This window comes from Candida albicans, chromosome 1, assembly GCF_000182965.3.
Source record: "Candida albicans SC5314 chromosome 1, complete sequence".
NCBI lineage: Eukaryota > Fungi > Ascomycota > Pichiomycetes > Serinales > Debaryomycetaceae > Candida > Candida albicans.
In genome coordinates this window covers 1,051,694-1,074,148 of record NC_032089.1, presented here as the reverse complement: position 1 = coordinate 1,074,148, position 22,455 = coordinate 1,051,694, and the positions used below count along the sequence as shown (strand labels likewise).

The 22,455-nt window shown below is 33.0% G+C and overlaps 10 protein-coding genes across 10 annotated transcripts, besides 1 other annotated feature; 5 read left to right on the top strand and 5 right to left on the bottom strand. All coding sequences in view use genetic code 12, as the record gives it.

The window, feature by feature from the left end:
- Positions 1 to 2,353: 2,353 nt before the first annotated feature.
- CAALFM_C105120WA (amino acid transporter) lies at positions 2,354 to 3,634 on the bottom strand (the record flags this gene model as incomplete). Its single annotated transcript, XM_705636.2, has 1 exon — positions 2,354 to 3,634. One exon carries the CDS (start codon positions 3,632 to 3,634, stop codon positions 2,354 to 2,356), a length of 1,281 nt encoding a protein of 426 aa, XP_710728.2.
- An 879-nt stretch (positions 3,635 to 4,513) lies between these two features.
- On the top strand, positions 4,514 to 5,626 carry ARO4 (3-deoxy-7-phosphoheptulonate synthase; the record flags this gene model as incomplete). The annotated part of the gene is made up of 1 exon (XM_705637.2): positions 4,514 to 5,626. One exon carries the CDS (start codon positions 4,514 to 4,516, stop codon positions 5,624 to 5,626), a length of 1,113 nt encoding a protein of 370 aa, XP_710729.1.
- Positions 5,627 to 5,801: 175 nt separating this feature from the next.
- Positions 5,802 to 6,605, bottom strand: CAALFM_C105100WA (uncharacterized protein; the record flags this gene model as incomplete). Its single annotated transcript, XM_705638.2, has 1 exon — positions 5,802 to 6,605. One exon carries the CDS (start codon positions 6,603 to 6,605, stop codon positions 5,802 to 5,804), a length of 804 nt encoding a protein of 267 aa, XP_710730.2.
- A 311-nt stretch (positions 6,606 to 6,916) lies between these two features.
- Positions 6,917 to 8,032, bottom strand: TRY2 (Try2p; the record flags this gene model as incomplete). The annotated part of the gene is made up of 1 exon (XM_705639.2): positions 6,917 to 8,032. One exon carries the CDS (start codon positions 8,030 to 8,032, stop codon positions 6,917 to 6,919), a length of 1,116 nt encoding a protein of 371 aa, XP_710731.2.
- Positions 8,033 to 8,412: 380 nt separating this feature from the next.
- GPT1 (Gpt1p) lies at positions 8,413 to 10,140 on the bottom strand (the record flags this gene model as incomplete). Its single annotated transcript, XM_705640.2, has 1 exon — positions 8,413 to 10,140. The coding sequence occupies one exon, from the start codon at positions 10,138 to 10,140 to the stop codon at positions 8,413 to 8,415; it is 1,728 nt and encodes a 575-aa protein (XP_710732.2).
- A 2,123-nt stretch (positions 10,141 to 12,263) lies between these two features.
- Positions 12,264 to 14,921, top strand: GPI7 (mannose-ethanolamine phosphotransferase; the record flags this gene model as incomplete). The annotated part of the gene is made up of 1 exon (XM_705641.2): positions 12,264 to 14,921. One exon carries the CDS (start codon positions 12,264 to 12,266, stop codon positions 14,919 to 14,921), a length of 2,658 nt encoding a protein of 885 aa, XP_710733.2.
- Positions 14,922 to 14,970: 49 nt separating this feature from the next.
- REI1 (Rei1p) lies at positions 14,971 to 16,119 on the bottom strand (the record flags this gene model as incomplete). Its single annotated transcript, XM_705778.2, has 1 exon — positions 14,971 to 16,119. One exon carries the CDS (start codon positions 16,117 to 16,119, stop codon positions 14,971 to 14,973), a length of 1,149 nt encoding a protein of 382 aa, XP_710870.2.
- A 356-nt stretch (positions 16,120 to 16,475) lies between these two features.
- RRP6 (exosome nuclease subunit) lies at positions 16,476 to 18,836 on the top strand (the record flags this gene model as incomplete). The annotated part of the gene is made up of 1 exon (XM_705777.2): positions 16,476 to 18,836. The coding sequence occupies one exon, from the start codon at positions 16,476 to 16,478 to the stop codon at positions 18,834 to 18,836; it is 2,361 nt and encodes a 786-aa protein (XP_710869.2).
- A 136-nt stretch (positions 18,837 to 18,972) lies between these two features.
- Positions 18,973 to 19,252: a long terminal repeat ((gamma-1a) Solo copy of the long terminal repeat (LTR) associated with the transposon Tca2; about 280 bp long, 5-10 copies per genome).
- Positions 19,253 to 19,349: 97 nt separating this feature from the next.
- PSF2 (DNA replication protein) lies at positions 19,350 to 20,045 on the top strand (the record flags this gene model as incomplete). The annotated part of the gene is made up of 2 exons (XM_019475102.1): positions 19,350 to 19,469; positions 19,554 to 20,045. The coding sequence occupies 2 exons, from the start codon at positions 19,350 to 19,352 to the stop codon at positions 20,043 to 20,045; spliced, it is 612 nt and encodes a 203-aa protein (XP_019330647.1).
- A 367-nt stretch (positions 20,046 to 20,412) lies between these two features.
- Positions 20,413 to 22,155, top strand: ARG2 (acetyl-CoA:L-glutamate N-acetyltransferase; the record flags this gene model as incomplete). The annotated part of the gene is made up of 1 exon (XM_705775.2): positions 20,413 to 22,155. One exon carries the CDS (start codon positions 20,413 to 20,415, stop codon positions 22,153 to 22,155), a length of 1,743 nt encoding a protein of 580 aa, XP_710867.2.
- Between the last annotated feature and the right edge of the window lie 300 nt (positions 22,156 to 22,455).

The following is a 22,455-nucleotide window of genomic DNA, read 5'->3' as shown; positions in this document are numbered from 1 at the left end:
CTCCATTATTATGAAAAGGACACTTTATCTATACTTGTCGTCTAGACGGCGAGTAAAACAATCCTCTCTACCTAAGCCTCATTCTACTTTATTTTGTCTGGTTTTTTTTAAAAGATAAAAATATTTGTTCAAGAAATGAATTGTTTTGTTTTTTTTATATATTTCATTCATAGACGATAGATAAGTTGAAGAGATTTAAAATTTTATTGATGGTGAAAGATCTTCAATTGTCACACACACATATTCACACAAGATGTCAGTTACAGATTTAGTGAGATCTAAAAAAGGGATCTGGATTTTTTTTTTGTTTCAATTTGCACGTATCGGATTTCCAGATTTATCGAATCACCGTCACCTCTTTAGTTTTTTTGTTCTTATTATCTTGAAGTGTTGTTCCGTAAGATATAAATCAATTCAAAGATTTGCATTGATTTTATAAACTGATGAACATGAACGAGTCTTGAAATGCCAAAACAGAACAGGACTATCTTTTCTCTTATCAAGTTATCATTGACACTATTCTAAATTTGGAATTGACACTAAAAATATAGTTGTGTCAGAAGTATGTCAACGTAAAACAAAAAGTACGTATTTCTGTATACGCTTCATTTAGAGTCGATTTTTTTTAGTTTAGACTCCTTATTAGACCAGTATCTGCTTGATCGATAAAATACAGCCCACCAAGACCATCAAGTAACCACAATATTAATTGCAATTAAAAATAGTCAAGAATGCAACGACATAGTCCAAGAAGTTTGGTAAGTTAGTGTACCAAGTGTTACTACTTTTTTTTGTAAGAAGTTGACTTCAATGAATCTCTCAGATTTTGTGTTTAATCTACATCTTGCGGTTTAACCATATATCGGTTATCAATTCTTCTTAAAAGTCCATTTAATGAAGCTTGAATTAATTACATGTGATAAATGTGTCAAACATTCCTTGAAAAACCATTATACTATTGTTCGACAAGTTCAGATATGAAATATGTGTGAACTCTATACTTCAATTTAACATTAGAATAATTACATATTTCAAACTCGCCAATTAAAAAGAATTGATCTATGACACTGTTGGAGTATCAAGATTATCTGATCGTGGAACGTATATTACGTGTTGCATAATTACGTATATGACTTTTGTTTGTAATTTCTCTTATCTCCGCCACTTTTTTGATAGTATTATTAAGGACTATATCTCTATCACCAGTCATTTGGATTTCTTTTTGTAAGCAGTTAACTAAAAGCATGAACTAAACAAACAATACGCCAAGAATGAAACCAATAAGATTGGCCATGAAAATAATAGTACGGGATGCGGGTGTTGCGGGTATACTTGCTGGTATTTAGTTTGTATAGTATTCTGTTACATTTTACATTGTTTATCAAGTTTGTTTACGCTTTTTTTAGAGTATGCTTTTAGATCTTTTGGATCTAAAAAAAATAATGACAACGTAAAAAAAAGAAATAACCAAATGTAAGCCTAGGGTCTATTTTTTTAAAATTCGCCACTAAAAGTAATATCTTTGTTACTTTATTAGTTAGTGAATGTCATTGCTGATAACGAAAGGAAAGATCTTGTACTGATTACCATTGATGGCATTTCATTAGATAGCGATTTCGCACATACTTTTTTTCTTGCAATTTTGTATGACGATCTTTTTATCGCAACAATCCGTTTTTGCAACAGTAGGAGTTTGCATGCAGTCATATTTAGAGGTAGCAAATAACAGTATATGCAAAATTTGCAACAAGATGAAATTAAATTGCCAAATAAAAGAAGATGTTTCAAGATACTAGGACAATGGAGTTTGACGTTATCAGTACGATAAGGATTGTGATACTTTTGTGCATTACTGGTACTGGTACTTCTTATTGTTCTTTTTTTGGCAAGAATTAGTTCAATTTTGAAACTAAAAACAAAACACATATTTGAAAGGTTTATGGAAACAGCTTGAAATAGTTTATCATAATGCATTTACTAAAAACACACCATTCAGAATCAACTTCAATTAGTTCATGTTCATCGTTTTTGAAATATGAGACTGAGTTTTCTAAAAACGCAATCAAGTTCTTCACAAAAACCACAAAATAAACAAGGCAAAATTTACACATGCTCCCAAATGTAAATCGCTATACTCTATCTTGCTATAAATCTATATGATATGACTAAATTGTATTTGAGAATTTCATGTATACAATGAAAAAAAAAAATGTTTCAAGTAGTTTGGTCAGGCATTATTGTTATTCTTTAGAACAACAATTCTTGGTGCTACGTTTTTGCTTCTTTTTTTCAGCATTCAAACACAAAAAACACACACAGCCACAAGATATTAAAGTTAAATTCTGAAATATCCTTATAGTGATCCCCCTTTGAGACACCAATCTCTTCCTCGAGCCACTTGTAAATGACACAATTTCAATTCCAACCACCAATTGATACATCCAGCAGTAACTATACCCAAGGAATCACTAATACTAACACATCCCATACTAAATTCTCTTTTTGTTCTTGAAACCTGTTCACTAACCGATTTAAAAGTGTTTACATAACTTGCTCCACCTAGCAATCCTTCATAAAAAATTAATAAAAATAACCACCAAATCAGATGGAAAGGCAAATCATATATAGATTGATAAAGTGTGATCATTACATTTATAAACTGTAATACCGACAACAAATACAATCTTTTAATTCTGATTCCCATTGTCACTGATGATCGAGAAATGAAAACCCCCAATTGGTATAAAAACCCATAGACAACATAAATATCTCGATAACTTGATATCAACCACCGTGGTACCTCTTTCAAGGGGAATAACAACGTTGGTGAGATACCTTGATTGATCACGTATTCAGATATATAAACTGTGGTTAATGGTAACATATAAGGTAAAATAAGCGGAGTGATTTTATGTATTGTGTTTTGAACGTGTTTACTAATGTAATTCACAGAATATTTCACCTCACGTATCGATTCAATGTTCTGGGATCTTGCTTCATCTTGTAATTGTTGTTGATATTCCTCCTCTTCTTGTTCTTCCTCCCGTTCCTGTTGTTGCTGTAATATCACTTGATATTCATGCATTGGCAATGGCAACAAATTGAAATAAGTAATAATAAACCCACTGGGAAATACTGCACAAATCAATAAGACCACCCACACTGGGAACCCCATTACATTAGTTAATACCATAAACAAAAAACTCCCAAACAATCCGGCACCACCGGTCCCACTTGAAAACCCACCAATTGCAGAATTTTCTTCGTAATAATGGGTCAATTGTAAAAAACTAACTTCTCCCAACCCAGAAGATAATGATGCTAATGTGATTCCCAAGATTTTCCAACTAATGACATTGGTGGGACTCAATGAAATTAATACCATCCCTGTGGCTGACAATGCCACTAATGTCCATAATCGTATAATATAAGGTACAGCATGAATGAAAAATGGTGCTGCCACTTTAAAAGAAAATGATGGGATGATATCGGCTAATAACACAATTGCTTTAGGAGTTGATGGTCCCACAAGATCTATTGCTGCTGATAAGATAATCACATACAAAATATTGTTTAATAATCCAAATATGAAAAATGAAGCAAATGTTCGTTGTGTTTCAGAGATTATAAACATAGCAAGATAATTGGTATTTGACTATCTAAGAGAGTGTATTTTTTGTTTTGATCATCTGCTAGATAAGGTTGTAAACAAAAAGATTTATAGTGTCATCACCAACGATCACCACATTCTTAACCTAATATTTTTCTCGGTTTTCTTGATTACATTGGAGTAGTGTACATGTGATCAATAGTTTAAACAAACCAATACTAAGCCATTTTTCAGATTCATGCCTAAATAGGAAGTCCAAGCCTACCCACATGTATGTGTCTATTTTTTTTTTGTTTCAATTTATTTTAGCCAGCGATGAGGTTTCTAGGTGGTTGAGGTTTCGTCATTACTTTGGAGAGCAGGATTAGAGAGTGTTAAATTAACATTCAACCAGTTAAGCGAGCCAATGTATGCGCAACAGTTTTGAATGAACCATCCACATTAGGATTTACTAATCTACAAATGAGTCATAAGTGGTGGTTTGTAATTGTCAAGATTTTATTGCCCCCCCTGTGTTGCAGAACGAAGGGAAAGAAAAAAAAAAAAGTTTTTCATTGTTTTATTCAACGGACTATTTACAAAATGTAATATGTGTGTTTGTGATGACTGAAAAAAAAACAGAAAAGTTTTTTATGACTAAATCAATTCAAACCACCACCACGCACCATTTCTGAAAAATTTAAAAAAGGAACAGAATTTTGCCATTTTTCAAGTTTTCTTTGGAATATCCAATTTAATAAATTTTTTCTTTTCCTCTTTTCTTCTCTTTTCCCTTCTTTACTTATTTCTTTCGCTTTTCTTGTTGATATTAGTTATTCTTTGTCAAATAAATAATATCATTATATAATACTTTCATTAATTTGTCTTTTGTTAAATTATTTGAAAGTATACCAGTTTCCTTAAATGAGTAAAACTCCTGTTCCTACCGAATACGACGACACAAGAATATTGGGTTACGATCCTTTAGTTCCACCAGCCTTATTACAACACGAAATAAAGGCATCTGCCGAATCATTGGATGTTGTTATAAAAGGCCGTTACGATTCTGCCCAAATCCTTAAGGGTAATGATGACAGATGTATTGTAATTGTTGGTCCATGTTCAATTCACGATCCCCCACAAGCCTTAGAATACGGTAAACGTTTGAAGAAATTGGCTGATGAATTAAAAGATGACTTGGTGATTATTATGAGAGCTTATTTGGAAAAACCAAGAACTACCGTTGGTTGGAAAGGTTTGATCAATGATCCTGATGTTGATAATTCTTTTGATATTAACCGTGGGTTGAAGATATCTCGTCAATTATATTCCGATTTGACTAGTGTTGTTGGATTACCAATTGGATCAGAAATGTTAGACACCATTTCTCCACAATACTTTTCCGATTTCTTGAGTTTTGGGGCCATTGGAGCTAGAACCACCGAATCACAATTACACAGAGAATTAGCTTCTGGTTTAAGCTTCCCAATTGGATTTAAAAATGGTACCGATGGTGGTTTAGCCGTTGCCTTGGATGCCGTGCAAGCTTCTTCAAAAGGACATCACTTCATGGGTGTCACCAAAAACGGTATGGCTGCCATTACCACTACTAAAGGTAACGATTGTTGTTTCATTATATTAAGAGGTGGTAAAAAAATCACCAATTACGATGTTGAATCAGTTAAAGCTGCTAAAGAAGCCATTGCCAAATGTACCGATCCAAGTATCAAGTTGATGGTTGATTGTTCTCATGACAACTCAAGAAAAGACTACAGAAACCAACCTCAAGTATTAGACAGTGTTGCCGAACAAATAAGTAATGGTGAAGACTCCATTATTGGGGTTATGATTGAATCCAATATTCATGAAGGTAAACAACCAATGCCCCCAGCAGGTAGTGGTAAAGAAGCATTGAAATACGGTGTGTCTATCACCGATGGATGTGTTTCTTGGGAAACCACTGTTGAAATGTTGACCAAATTGAGTCAAGCAGTCCAAACTAGAAGAAGTTTAAAGAAACAAAAAGTTTCCAATTAAATAGAGTGTTTTTAAGTGAATAAAGTGAAAACAAAACAAAAACAAAAAACAAAAAACAACCTAAAAAAATTTTTCTTCTTGTGTATAATTTCGATACTTCTAATAGCATATATATTCTTCTATATATATATATATCTTTTGAGTTTTTAAAAGAATAAATAAAAAGTTGTTTGTCTTATTCAACCCAAACCATATCCAAGAGTAAATCTCTAATATTTTCATTTGAACGTGTAGTAGAGGTGGTGGTGGTGATGGTGATGTCATCTTTTATTGCTCGTAGGAAATCAGCCAATTTCGGGTTACTTTCACTATACCCATGATATCGATTAAATGGATTTCGAGCAATCTTTTTCTTTAACAAAGATCCCAGTAATCCATACCAATCATTCTGAAAATGTTTAACAGCATATTTGAATTCACCTTCATTTAATTCTTGAAAATATTTTTCAATTTCTAATTCATCAAGATCTTTTGGATCAGGGGAATTCCCAATATAATTGATTCTATTCTCAGGAAATAATAATGCTTGTTGTAAATGATGTTTAACAAATCTTTCTCGTTTAAATTCAAATCCCACTATGGTAATTTTCTCTGGATACATTGCAAATAATTCATAATATCGACATATCAGGAAAATGACATTTTCAAATGAATCTCGTGCAAATACTTCAGTTGATACTCTTGATAATATCGACAGATCATTTTGACACAATTTACTAGCTAACAAATAATAAGATAATGATTCCGATATGGGCCCAGCATCTAATTTTGTTTCACCTCCTGATATTATTAGATATGACTCGGGATCTTGTTGCAATTGTTGAAGACTAGTGAGAATCTGTTGTTTAAATGCAAGATGATCATATCCTTCAATTTGAAAATCAACTAAATGCCATTCATCTCGTGTTTCCCCTAAATTAGGCCCTGATTTCCATATTGAATGACACGGCAATATAATCAAGTGTGAAGTCTTTGTCATTTGTAGGGACTGGTGAAGTTATTGGCGTTGGTGTTCGGTGTTGCGTTTGGACTAGTTGTTGGAAACAAAAAACAATCAAAGTGTGTAAAAATACAAATCAACAAAAAACGCGCTGGAAAAGAATTCGTCTCAGTTTTTCTATCACCCATCAACAGGACCAATTGAGATGTTATCGTCAGAAGTTTATACATAAGAAATTACTTATACTCTCAATACTCTGGAAACAAAATTCGGATCCAAATTCACTTTTTGATTATATCTATTAGTAGAAAAAGGAAATTTGTATTTATACAACTACGTATACTCTAGTATCATGACAACTGTTCAAGCACAGCCATAGTTGAAGAAATTCCATTTTCGTTTCCATTGGTTTCATCATCATTGGTACTTGAAGAAGATCTTATATCACCCGGAAGCTCTTTTTTTAGCTCTTCCAATTGCTTCAACATGTAACTTTTTGCCTGAGATTCATATAGTGACTCTTCAATATCACTCGATGGTAGTCTTACATGCATGTAATTACACATTGCACCACGTTGGCAATCGTGATAATCCCTATATTCTTCACAACAAGCATCATTGAAATCATTCACAGGAGACAAATCACTGTACACTGGTTTGCCATTATACCATTCCTGATTCAATTGTAAGTTGGCATTATATGCATCCTCCGCACTTTCAAACATGACATAGACATTTCCTGCAAGGTGATTGTTTTCATTTTCACACACAGCAATATCTCTAATTTGTCCAAGTTTGGAAATATGGACAAAGATATCTTGGAAAAATTGATCAAAATCTTTTTGTGATTGCAGGATTGTGAACTCAGGGAGTTTGTCTTTCTCTGTATCTTCAAGTTTTGCATCCTCTATGTTTTCGTCTTGTTTAATATTATCTTCTGATTCTTTCTCTAGTGTGTCTTCTTTGTGAAGTTTATCATCTTGTTGGACTTCTTCAGAAGACTCTACCTTGTCCGATTCTTTCACATCTTCGATTTGCTTCTGATCTTCATTATGATCTATCTTGACATCACCGGTTTCAGCAATATTCTCCGAATTCTCAGTCTCTACCTCTTGTGTTTCAACTGTTTCGTCCTTGGTAACTTCTCCACTATTAGAATGCGGCGAGTCATCTATTTGCGATACAGTACCTACAGTATCACTATTCTTAATCACACTTTCATTGTCTATTATCTGAGAAGTTTCACTACCAATGCCATTTGCGTGTCCATAATCGTCATCATTCAATGTTGGATTCTGGTAAAGGTTGGCGAGTAGTATAGTTCTTGAAGAAATTGGTTTCAAATGTTTTTTCGAACATTTCTCACCATGTCGACAAGCACCGATTTTTGAATAAAATGAGCATAATACAGCTGGATTTCGTGAGTATCGATTGTCTGACTGTGATGAATATGAGGACCTGTTCATACTTATAGTTCTTCGTAGGTTGTTTGATTATTTGGTTGCAGATATAATATCTTTTTGAAGTTGTGTGGGCTTCTTTTTTTTTTTCGTTTTGGCTGTTTCATTTCTATTGTCTCGAGGTCTTCGCATTTTTCAAGAGTGGCGACATAATGCGACATCTTTTTAAAATATTTCTCCGATAACAAGACAGAGCCATATTTACAGGAATAGAAAACTTATACACTTCAATAATCCACCCACCCATTATTACTAATCCCATAAGTAAAATGATTTAAATCATAATATTAAATAAATAAAACTTAAAAGTGAAACTATAGATAATAATACAAAACTAAAGAAAACAAAAATTAAATTATATCACAACTCTTTCAACTACAAAATGATTACTGGTATCTCTTTTCAGTGCTTGAGATACTAACTTTTTGACCGTCAATAACATCAGGTATTTCATCTCCCTCATCTTCAGTTTTTTCACCATACACAATATCTTCTTCAGAGATATTAGTACGTGGACCAACGTACCAGCGTCTTGCATCTACCACGAACCAGATTGTTGTCAACAAAATTAATCCAAAGTATACTAAACAAGTCCAATTCATTTCTGTTGGAGTCAAATCGGCACCTTTGACGGTGGGGAAACAAAGAATTGGAACCATCAATCCAACAAATGCAACAGACACCCAACCAATTGGTTCAGACCATTTCCCTAAATTCCATGGTCCTGGTTGGAAAGTTTTACGGGCATAAGTGATTTTCAAAAGTGTTGGCATAGTAAATGAAATGAATCCAGCAAGTGCACCAATACTAAAAATTGAACCGATACTGACATCACCCCCGAAAATCAATAATAATAACAATTCTTCGACAATAAAGTTCATGATAACTGCATTGATTGGGGTTTGGGTTTTTGGCGACACTTTTTTCCAGATTCCAGACAATGGGAATAATCCGTCTCTGGCATAAGCATATGTGACACGACTAGACGCCAAAAGACAATTTTGGGCCATAAAGAACGATGAAATGATTGTCAAGGCAGTGGCACCAATGACCAAGTTTTTATCCATGATTTGAGTTAAATAAGTGACAAAAGGTTGTCCAAGACCTTCAGGATCAGCACTAATTTGATTAAGATCAACTAATGTGTAAGCAATGGCAATCATAAACATAAAACCAATCAATCCACCAACGGTACTGGTTAATACAATGGCTCTAGGGGCAGCCACAGCAGCATTAGAACATTCTTCAGCAAGATGGAAAGGTGAATCGTATCCTGACATTGCCCAAATAACTCCCATAAAACTAATTAAAAATGATAATCCAGTAGGCCATTCTGCTTGATTATCTAACCCCCATGCAGTTGAATTTGAATTGAATTTAGAGATTCCTTCTTTGATTTGGTCTCTTTTATTCCCACCAAGAATCATGACGAAAACAACCACCAAAAATACTATATTACAAGTGGTACCAGCCGAACTGAATCTGGCAACCCATTTAGTGGGGAAACATGCCATGAATGCACATAAAACTTGAATACCGGTGGTTAAACCAAATATTTGTGCATTACTGGCCACAAATGAAGGGTCAGTGAATGAATGGAGTGCCAACATCATACAGGCACAAGAATAACTCACACTAGGAGCAGCAGTAATTTGACAGGACCAATTTGTCCAACATGTGAACCAAGTTAAAAATGAAGCGTATTTTTTAGGAGCCAATTGTGATACCGCATAAGGAGTACCTGCAGAACACGGAAATGCACTAGCGATTTCTGCCATTGAATAAGCAACTGAAGTAATGAAAATCATGGCAATAAGCCAAGGTAAGGGAGACATACCAACAACCAATTGTTGATAGTCAAAGCAAGCAGCAATGGAAGGAAGTAATCCCAACACTGAGAAACTAACGGCAAAAATAGACCATAAACTGAATTCTCTACGTAATTCTTGACGATAACCAATGGCTAATAACATTGCTTCATCACTATCAATAACGTGATCGACATTAATGGTGATATTTTTATTTGATAGTATACTGGCAATGCCCATGTCATCAACATGGACTTGGGAGACAACTGGGTGAATCTCATGTGGTGTATGAATTCCCGAATTCATATTATCATTTGTTCTTTTAGATTTTTTGAAAGATGATTCTAATCAATTAAAGCAAAAAAATATACAAAACTTTTCCAATTTCAAGAGTTTGAAGTATTTGGATTGGGCTAACTACAAAGAAATGGAAAGTTTAAAAAAGAAAGAAAAAAAAACAGAAAACATGAAATGGATCTTACACTTGGGTATTTATATAAAAAAGTAAATTATAGATTAATGGATTTATTTATCTTTGTGGATAATGATAAACAAAGTAAGAAGTTAGAAGTATAATATAAATTGGAGAAAAGAAAGAAAAAAATTTAGCGGTTTTAGATTATTATCAATACAACTGCAAAATTGAATAAATATAATTTAAAATTGATAAGTGTGTAAGGCCCCTCCTCCAAAATTTAATTTGAAAATTTTCCCGTTTCTTTTGTTTTTGTACTGCAAATGAACAAACTTTCATAGTGTTCAAAATACTTTAGTAGTTTAGAACGAAAGACAATTAACCTAAAATTGATATGGAAAGCGGCAAACCAGTTGTATTACTGAAACAGAGTAGAGGTACTGAAAGGCGATAAAAAAAGTGACGAAATGAGATGACAGTGTTTTATGAGAGGAGACAGAAGGGGTGGGGGAAATAAAGCGGGTCAATTAGTATTATCTCGAATAGTTTCTGTAATGTTGGTTTCCGTTAGATGCAATGCTCTCCACCACCACCACATTGATTGGAGATAATACACATGACAAAGAGTAAAAAGAAAAAAATTTTTCTTTATGCCATAGTTAATGTGATTTTGTGTTCAATTAAAGATCTTTGTCTGTGTGGGTGTTTGATAATTAATTTACTAAATTTAATTAATTCTTGTTCTTGTGGGTTTTTTTTTATATATTAGCCCTTCTCTATGACATTATTCGTTGAAGATAAATCTACACTCACTTTTTTTATAAATTAAATTAATTACTTTAATACATCTGCCATAATCTATCAACACAGTCAAGTATTAATATTTTTACACATTTAGTTTAACTCTGGTGATTGAACAAATGAAAAAAAAGAACAGCCTCCAACGAATTTTAAAAATGGAAAACAAAATTCTTCTTCCAGACTAAATCTATTTTCTAATCATTGTTTATTACTACAATTATATTGATAACTATAATAGCAATGACGTTCTATTTTTGTACTTGCGTTCCTTTGATGATACTGATAAGTGTCTTCCCCCTCACATAAAAGGAATAATTAGTATATTCTTATCGTTTTGATGGAACATTTACAACTACAAGATAGTGATGATAATGAAGATTCGCTTGATTTTTCATTGACCGCGCAGGCCAAAATTACCAAAAGAAGTAAGTCTGCGCGCAAGTCTCTGTCCAAAGTAAGAAATAATTTGAATGCGCATCCACGAAAGATCTCGCCTTACTTTTTGCCGCCCCATACACTGTGCTTTGAGTTTGGAAGCAACTATATCGTCCTTTTTGCAACCATAATCCTCTCCCCTGGTGACAACAATGTATATTCCGAAATGATGTAATGGAATGAATTACAAATGATTTAGATAGTGTTATCGGGTTTGCCTACTTTATTGCCTATTGAGGTTGTAGAATTGTCTCTTTCCAGGTATTTGCTGTATTTTCTCCAATGGCTTACCAATATACAAGAAGTTTTGATTTGGCATCAATTATTGGGCATTTTGAAGTTGTATTTGAAACTATGTGAATCGGTTATTGACGATAATTTCTGGGTTTTCTTTCTTGGTTGTCTTTTCCAATAGAACTTAATTACAATCAAATAACGTAATAAGAAATCTATGTGGGGGAGGTCAAAGGAACAAGAAATATTTATTCGAATTTACTTCATATGTTTCTCCTTGGCTGATTATTTGAAATGTTTTGAAATGCTAACAAAGATATTTATTACCAAACATGTTATTGGGCCAAGTCCGGCGTTTCAATTTCGCAGATTTTATGGGGCACAAATTAAGGGAACGAAAAATTAAGAAATACACGAATCGTGTTGTATTATTTTTCATTATTTTTTTTTTCAGACCCATCCACACACACACTACAAACCCCAACATCGACAACATCAAAAAACACTTGTTTCCTAACCCCTTCTAACAACTTCACCTTAGTCAATGTCCGGTTCACTAAATTCTAGATGGGTTGTTCAAGTCTCTTTGACTATAATCAATATAATTGGATTTCTTGTATTTCTAAGAGGTTTTTTCCCATCCAAAGTTGTACTTCCGGGGTTCAACTCATTTCAAGATTCAACGAAATCTCCATTTTCTGATCAATATGGAAACCCACAATTCAACAAATTTATTCTTATGGTAGTAGATGCAATGAGATCTGATTTTTGTTTCAGTGACAGATCAAATTTCCTGTTTTTGCACCAATTGATAAACCAAGGCCGTGCCTTACCATTCACTGCCTTTTCCAATCCACCAACAGTGACATTACCACGTTTAAAAGGTATCACCACAGGAGGTACACCAAACTTTTTAGACGCGATTTTAAATGTCGCTGATGATCAAGACGATTCACAGGGATTACATAACCAAGACTCATGGGTTCATCAATTTAGACATTCAAATAATAAGACAATAAATTTTTTCGGAGATGACACATGGTTAAAATTATTTCAAGATCAATTTACAGAATTTGAAGGGACCAATTCCTTCTTTGTTAGTGATTTCACTGAAGTTGATAATAATGTGACTCGTCATTTAGACGATCAATTGAGTAGTAACAAATGGGATGGGTTAATTCTACATTATTTAGGATTAGATCATATTGGCCATAAAGGTGGACCAGAATCACCTTACATGAAACCGAAACAAATAGAAATGGATAAAATTTTACAAAGATTGTACACATACGTCACCAAGAATGACGATACATTGATAGTTTTAATGGGAGATCATGGGATGAATGAAATAGGCAACCACGGTGGTTCGTCACCTGGTGAAACATCAGCTGCACTTTCATTTATTTCTCCTAAATTTAACCACAAAGGTGAATCACCATTACCGTATAATTCAGACTACTCGTATCACCACAAAATCAGCCAAATCGATTTAGTACCCACATTAGCAGCTTTATTGAATTTCCCGATTCCTAAAAACTCACTTGGTGTTATTGCCAAAGAGATACTCGAGATTTGGCCCGAAAACCAGAGAATTAAAATATTATTAGAGAATTGTGCACAGATTATGAACTTGTATGAAGCAAAATATGGACCATCCGGAAAAGTCTGGTCACAATGGGAAAATTTACAAGCTAAACAACACCCAATTGCTGATTATTATGAATTTCTTCAGGATATTCAATCAGAAATGGCTTCTTCAGCAACAAATTATGGTTATAAAGACATATATGCCGGTGCATTAATATTAGTAATTACTGCTCTAGCTGTGATTGTGGTGTTTAATCGGTATTTTTTGACAGCATCAAATATGAATATTTCTTCAGTGATGTTTTATGAATTGTTTGTTGTTTTGTATTCATTGCATTTCCATGGATCATCTTTAATCGAAGAAGAGCATCAGATTTGGTATTTTTTCACAACAGCAACACTTTTGTTTTTAGCAATTACCTTTTTTGATACATTTAAAAGTTTACAAAATTTTATTTCCTTTGGAGTTTTATTTGCTTGTATTAGATTTATGAGATCATGGAACAATAGTGGTCAAAAGTATTCTTCTCAATACAACATTGCTTATTACTTGTCACATTCTAATCCAAATTTAATGTGGGGGCTTATAATTTTAACCTATTTTGTGCTTACTTTGTGTATATACATACAAGGAAGCTTAGTGCCAACATTTGCATTTTCTTTTGGGAAACGATTACCAGATGTGAAAGACCCTGGTGGGTTGATTTCATTTATTGTTGTATTTGTGGCAACTTCAGTGTCATTCCTGTTCAAATTATTGCAATACTACATTGATGGTAACACAATACCAAAATGGCTCAATAGATTTCTTTTGTGGATTATAGAATCACATCATATAGATTTGTCAAGTGCAACTCTTGAAGATAATGAATTGAAGTTTCAATTACAAAGTGTTAGTATCCAATTATCAAAATTCACCACAATTATTCTATTGCTATTGGTGATTTCTCGTGTGATAATTGGCAAAATCAGAAAAATCCGTTATGGAACAATCACTGATATTACAAACATTATGACAATTTACCTTATACATCAAACTAGACATGAAAATATCCCAATTTTTTTGGCATTGATGTTTGCCAAATTTGCTTTATCAAAATTAATTTATCGCAAGACCAATCGAATTGATCAATATATTTTAACAGTGACAATGACTGTTCTTTGTTTACAAAATTTGACTTTTTTCTGTATGGGTAACACAAATCTGTTAGCTACTGTGGACTTGTCAAATGCATATAATGGAGTCAAGGCATACAATGTGTTTTTGGTGGGGTTATTGACCTTTGTATCGAATTTTGCTGGACCGATTTTTTGGTCACTTTCAGGATTACAACTTCTTTATGAACCAAGTTTATTGAATTTCAATGGACCAGCTACTACTGATTTATTACATTACACTGGATTGAAGAAATCAATTTTATTAGTCAAATCATTGATTAGTTTGTTTTTCTACACCGTATCAGCAGTAAATTTAGTTGGATCTTGTATTAACTTGAGATTTCATTTATTTATATGGACAGTTTTTTCTCCCAAATTGTTATTCTTTGGCAGTTGGATTTTATTTGTCAATGTATTGATCGATTTAATTTTGGCAGTAATAGTATTGTTGTTTTAAAGACAAATATATTACTATAAACGTTGTATAGAAATAAAATATACTTAATTTATTGTAACAATGGATCTCTGAAATGAGGTTGGTTATTAATAAACTTAGCAGCTCTTCTATCATTAAGGTCTTCCATTTTCTTTTCTTTCTTCCAAGTTCTCTTTTTGGTGGCCAATTCTTCTCTATCTTTCAATGTCAACATATGTCTAGTTTCAGCAGCTATAACTGTACCTTGACCTTCAGATAATTCTCTATCTGGGGCCAAGTTTTGTCTATAATATCTAGCCATCGAACGATGTCCCACCACAGCACCCGAAGGTAAGTGCAATTCATTTCCATGTTGATATATAGCATCTCTCTCAACTGGTGGGAGTTCTTCATCGTCGTCCTCATCATCATCTTCTTCTCCACTCACATCTTCCCAATCACCATCTTCTTCTTCACCATTACCATCCACGACAACCACATTATTATCATAAGTTGAAGAGAAATCATAGAATTTAGAAATTTCTAATTTTTCATCTTCAGTTTCATATGGAATTCTCATATGTCTCTTTTGTTGCATATGTTCTCTTGCAGCTTCAGCAGTTCTTCCTTGATAATTACAAACAATACAAAATCCAAACCCAATTTTTTCACCCAAATATTCTAAAAGACCTTGTTTATCAATAAGATATTTTCGTTCAGGTATATATAATCCATGTTGTTTGAACATGTGTTCGATATTTTCATCAATGGTATCAAAATTATGATTATATTTAGGATGAGCAAATAAACATGTTGTTGGAGGAATCTCCAATTTGTTTGCAAGTTTTTGAGCTAACATCTTTTCCTCATGTTGTTCCGGAGTAATCTCTTCTTCCTCTTCTAGTTTATCACCATCTTTATCGTCTTCATCTTTTTGTTGCTGCTGCTGTTCTTTATTACTGTCGGTATTTGAAAATTCTTCTTTAAGTGACGGCAATTCACCACCATTTTCTTGCATTTTTGCTAACATTGCCTTTTTAGCTTGTTCTAATATTTGTCTTTTTTGTTCTAAAATTGCTTCCTTTTCTTTCCTTCTTTGTTCTTTCTTTGTTAATTGTTTCTGTTTTGTCTCTTCCGTGTTTGTCAATGTAGATACTTTACTATTGAATAAATCTTCTGTAATTGGTGGTAATTGAGCCACTCTTCTTTTCAAATTATAACGATGCCATTCTGATTTCATATGACTTCTTTGATCTTCAGCAGCAGGAAACTGCAAGTTACATGTATTACAAGTAAACATTTTTATTAACTTTGTTGTTGTTGTTATTATAATAATCAATAATAATGTGATGAAATTAATTTGATTAGTAAACCAAGTTTTAGAGAGCGAAAAGAAAATTTGAGTAGAGGTTAATGAGATGAGATGAGAAAGAAAAATTTGTATGGGTGACAATAAAGTAGACAAAATATTATTAGTGAAGCATAGTCCAATACAAAAGAAAAAAAAAATTAGTAGAAGCATACAACAAAACCAACAACCAGATAGAACCTTTTAACGTTCTTTACCATTCATTTTTGAAAGCTCAACTCATTACCATGTCATCAGAAAGTGAAGATGTTTTCAAGGAAATATTCCCGAAATTAATGAACACCATTAGAGCTGCTAGTTCATTGGGAGCACAGGATGTCAATTTCTATAAAACAGTGGACAAGGATTTAGGTCAACAAATTGATGACCAAAGTCAAAGATTGTTGAATATAAGTAATGATTTACTTAGAGCAGCCATTGATGACCCTAATGATTTTCAAGCTATTGAATATGGTGAAGAAAACGTGACGGGTGAAGTATCTTGGAAACCTGTATCACGAATAATCGATTCAATTTTTGATAAGATTGATTCTACTTTTGTTCAAGCAAAACGGAAAGCAAAAGGGATCACCAAAGATCAAGAATTAGAATACCTTGATAATGGTAAAACTTCTACCACAACAACAATAAGTAATGAAAAGGCATCGAAAATAGAAAAACCACAATTAAAATTTAAAGTCCCTATTGATAATTCAGAATCAGGACCTTTCAAACCAAAACTTTCATCCAAACCTCATGCATTAGTACCATTCAATGATTCTTTGATTAATCCAGAACCGGTTTATGAGGACTCAATTGAGATTATTGATCCTCCATTTTATGCCCAACCTTATGAATATGAAATTGATAATCAACCTTATCCTGATGCCATACTAGCTAAATCTGATCCTATTCCACCAAAAGATTGGTCTACCACCAAGGCCATATGGGTAGACACCGTGGAAGAGTTACAAAAAATGGTACAAGAATTGAAAAAACTGACTGAAATTGCGGTTGATTTGGAACATCACGATTATCGATCATATTATGGTATTGTATGTTTAATGCAAATTTCCAATCGTGAACAAGATTGGATTATTGATACTCTTGCCTTACGTGATGACTTGACCGTATTGAATGAAGTATTTGCCGACCCTGATATTGTTAAAGTATTCCATGGAGCATTTATGGATATAATATGGTTACAAAGAGATTTGGGGTTATATGTTGTTTCATTATTTGACACTTTTCATGCTTCAAGAGCACTTGGATTTCCAAGATTCTCCTTGGCATATTTATTAGAAGTGTATGCTCATTTCAAAACATCTAAACAATATCAATTAGCAGATTGGAGAATTAGACCTTTATCACCACCAATGTTGGCATATGCAAGATCAGATACCCATTTTTTGTTATTCATATATGATCAATTGAAAAATAAATTGATTGACGCAGAGAAATTATCTCAAGTATTGTATGACTCACGACAAGTTGCTAAGAGAAGGTTTGAATACACGAAATATAGACCTATGGCTAATACATTTTCCAACAAAGTTACATGTCCAGTAATGGCATTCAATCCAAAGGAACCATGGGGATCTATTGTATCACAATACAATGTTCCTCATTTCAAGCGTCCAGTGGTTGAAGTTTTGTATAAATGGAGAGATTTGATGGCTAAAAAACAAGATGAATCCGTGAGGTATATCATGCCTAATCAATTGCTTGTTAGTTTAGCTAACTTGGAATCACCAGTGGATTTGAATAAAGTGCTCAATGTTTCTTATCGTATTTCTGATGCAGTTAGAATCAATGCGAAAGAATTAGCAAACTTGATTGAAAAAACCTTAAAAGAAACTGAAGCTAATGATTGGGACTTGGTTGATCAATGGAACAAACAACAAAGTGAAGAACAAGATGACAACTCCATTGACGCTGCAAGTGTAGCTAATGAGTTTGATAGATTGCTTACAAATACTACCCAAGTGTTTGAAACATCTACATTGTTGACTAAAGAATCCAAGGCATTTGGGAATATATATCACAACAAAGCATTGTTCACTTTGGAATTTAGAGATGAAAAAGTTTTTAAGCATAATTTTAATGATGTGTCAAAGAAGAGATTTGAAGCTACATGGAAAGAATTGACAGCTGCCACTGATTTGGCTATCACTATCCCTATAAGTGATATCGAAGATATAGACGAAGCAGAGGAGGAAGAAGATGAACAATCTGAAGAAGACGCTTCTGAAAGTACTCCACAGGCTTCTGACGAAGCTCCTAAAATTTCAGGACAAGCTGCTTTGTTCAATAATGATAAGGAGATTAATCCAAATGAACTTATAACCCTTCGAAAACGGAACGTTCGACCAAATAAAAAGAATAATAACAACAACAAAAAGGTTCCACAAGAAGATCAAAAGGAGATTGACTATGCTAATGCTGACAAGATATTATTGAAAGATATAAAAAAGAAAAATGATAGAAAGAGACGTGGATTTGACCCGTATAGTAGAGATAGTGAAGGTCCAAAACCTGCTAAAAGGGCCAAGGCCATGACATCTGGAAGAACTTCCACGTATAAGAAGAAAATGAATAAATATAAATAAGGGTATAGAAGTATTTACGTAATTAAATATCATTGTAATTTACCTTGACATGATTATGTTTGGTAGTTTTGTAGAAGAAAAACAAAATTAGAGTTTATTGTTAATTGACGCGTCTCTTTACAACATCGAGAGAGATTGATGGAATATAAACTTTCTTTACCTGAGATTGAGCGTGTACACGTCTAGTTGTGTATAGTGAATTAGAACGAAGTTATTATTCACAAGATATATATTGAAACTCCTCCCTTCTATATAGTTGATATTCTGGGATGTTGGTATTTCATACCCTTATTTATACTACACAATATAGTTTAGTTCTGTCATCACCTGATGTGTGATGGAAAAATTTTCCATTCTCATAATAACCATCATTTTCATTGATCAGTTTCTGACACAAAATAGTGTACAAACCAACAGAGATCTTTCGCACAAGGTGTCAAAAAAAAAAAAATAAATTAAATATAGACTACTACTATCTAGTTTTAACCATTAACAAATAATCCTTAACCCGTCATGGTACTCCCAAAAAACCTTCAAGGGAATCTTATGCCATCAGAAATTACCTTTTTGGCAGAAAATGAACTCATAACCATTTTACCAAGATATTCAATCAAGAAAATTGATCTCATAGGAGTATGTATAGTTTTTGAAATCTAAAAAAAAACCACCACCACCACCTGACATTTCAACTAACATTCATTTTCATTTTTATTCTAGACAAGTATACCGAATCTACGAGCCATGAGAAGAGAATTGGTTCCATTATGGGTAGCATTAATTTTAAAATCACAAGACAAATGTAGTATAGTTCCACCAAAATGGCTAACAGTGGCATATTTAAAAGAACGATACGAAGATGAAATACGTAAACCACTACAATTTAGTGATTTACCTTGGAATTGGTTAGAACTTTCTAAAATATTACTTGAAAAAGCTCCAGATGATTTACTGGATCCCGTTGATCAATTAAGGTCGGTGATTCAAGATTTAAGAGAAACTAGATTAGTCAAATCGAAAAAAGGGTTAAAAGAATTGAATGAATCAAATATACAATTGAATGGATTATCATTGTTAGAAATTAATGAATTAAGACCATTTGTGATCCCCGTGATGAACAAATTAAGACAACTATATGACACAACACAAAGTAATACAATAAATGCTGACGACCAGGATATGGAAGATGCTTCAGATGATGAAGATGTATAGATTAAAGTATAAAGAGAGAATAGATACGTGACAAGTTAACCAAAAATAAGGCACTATTATTACTTAGCTGCGATATATGTAGCAATACTTACAGTATAGCTAAAATACACATACCAGCTACCTGGTAAGTTCATAATACCATGACCTCTTGTATTACAACTATGATAAATAACCTAGAAGTTATGAGTTGAAGAGATAGTAAAAAAAACTGTGGTGTCTTAAAAGTGAAATGCCCAATTAGAGATGCAATTGAGAAACAAAGGGGAAAAAAAATCCCTCTAACAACCAAATCAAGTGTGAATATAAATATTGTGAGTCACCCACAACTAATTGACACACTCAAACATTCATACCAACCCCAACCAGTATGAGTAAATTGAAAACATTAAATAGACAATTCATATCCAATCTAGAGACTCATAAGGTGACCACAGATGCCAAAAGAAATTTGATCTTATCAATTTTAAAATCAACTACTACAAAACGTGAAGCCAAGAATTACTTAACTAAATACCAAAATCAATTTGATTTCAATGATGATTTAGATTTTAATAAAAGTATTAAAATCAAAAATGAACAACTGTCATTAACTAATAGAGATTCACAACGAGAATTATTTATAAATAGATTTCTTAATCAACTGAATCCATTTATAAATGTTTATGATAAAGAAGATGTAAAATTACAAAAAGTACCTCTTCGATTGGCCATTTTCAAAATCAAATTCACAAAAATAACTATTAAACAATGGAAAGGTATAGCTGAAACTTTTAAAAGATTGATAACTTTGGGTATTTCACCAATTATAATGTTAGATTACGATCATTTACCTCTGGATTCTTATAAAAATAATGAACTTTACATGATTAATCAAGGTAACAAAATGCTCAATTATTTGGGACATCCTGAAGAAGAAAGCGATTTGAAAGTGACACTTTTACGGTCATTATTTACGTCACATAAAGGGGTACCAACATTGGATAGTTTAGAACTGATACTTATTCCATTGTATCAGGGGATTATCCCCATAATTCAACCAATTGTCTATAATGCAGATCTTTCAAAACAAGAATTTCTTGCCTCAGATAAATTATTGTTAGGTTTAAGTTCAGCATTGATTGAAAAAAGAACTACTGATTTGTTATCCATTGAGAAAATAGTTATGATAGATCCCATTGGAGGAATACCTTCTATAGAAAGACACCAAACTAGTCATGTTTTCATAAACTTGTCACAAGAATATTCTGATATTCTTTCCGAATTATTTATTGGACATATTGAACCCAAATATCGTGACACTCATGTCGATAATTTGAATACTATGAACAATGTTTTATCATATATAAATGAAAAATCAGGTAATGATGAAACTACAGGCATTATTACCACCCCGGAAATCATGTCAATAAATATCGATCAATTGAATCCTATAATTTACAATGTCCTTACTGATAGAGCCATTATATCGTCTTCTTTACCAAGCACCACCAATAGAACTCCACATTTGTCCACTACTATTATCAAGAAAGGTGTTGAAGTACAAATATTTGACGTTGACAATTATGACAAAGACTTGACCATGCAAAACTTGTTTGATGATAAATTGGTGAACAAAGAGAAATTGATTGATTTATTAAATGATTCGTTTGGAAAGAGTTTAGATGTAGGTCCCTATTTGGACCGTATAAACAAGAACATAGCGACAGTGGTAATTGTTGGTGATTACGATGGAGCCGCAATAATTACTTGGGAATATAGTAAAGGTGAAAAGATTGCCTATCTTGATAAGTTTGCCATCGCCAAAAAGAATCAAGGTTTACCTGGCTTAGCTGATGTTATATTCAAAATCATCTTACAATCTCATCCATTTGAATTGATCTGGAGATCTCGGAAAAACAATCCAGTAAACAAATGGTATTTTGAAAGATGTTGTGGATGTATGAGTGCCCCTGATTCTCAATGGAAAATTTTCTATACGGGTGAAGTGTTTGATAAGAAGATTGATCGGTTTAAACGGAAACTACGCCACCAAAATGGTGTAGTCGATATTGATAGAAAATTACAACAATATTCCGAAATTTGTGAAGGAATAACACCATCATTTAAATAGACTAGAAGATTATACAGGTTGTATAGATTGTTTGTATGTACATTGTTAATAGAGGAAAATTATACAATATTATTTTGAAAAGTTGATATAGGTCACGTGCACTCTGTTCTTCAAAATGTCTTTTGATAAAAGTTTTATCGTGCCCCTCCCCGCCCCTTAAAAGAAGAGTCCCATCGGGTCCGTCGGTGGATCGATCCATCCCATCGATCTAAAATCTTATTTTGGTTAACTTGCCCTTTTTTTTTCCTTATGTAAGCAAATCATGATTTCTTTTTGACCCAACAAAAATTATATATACAT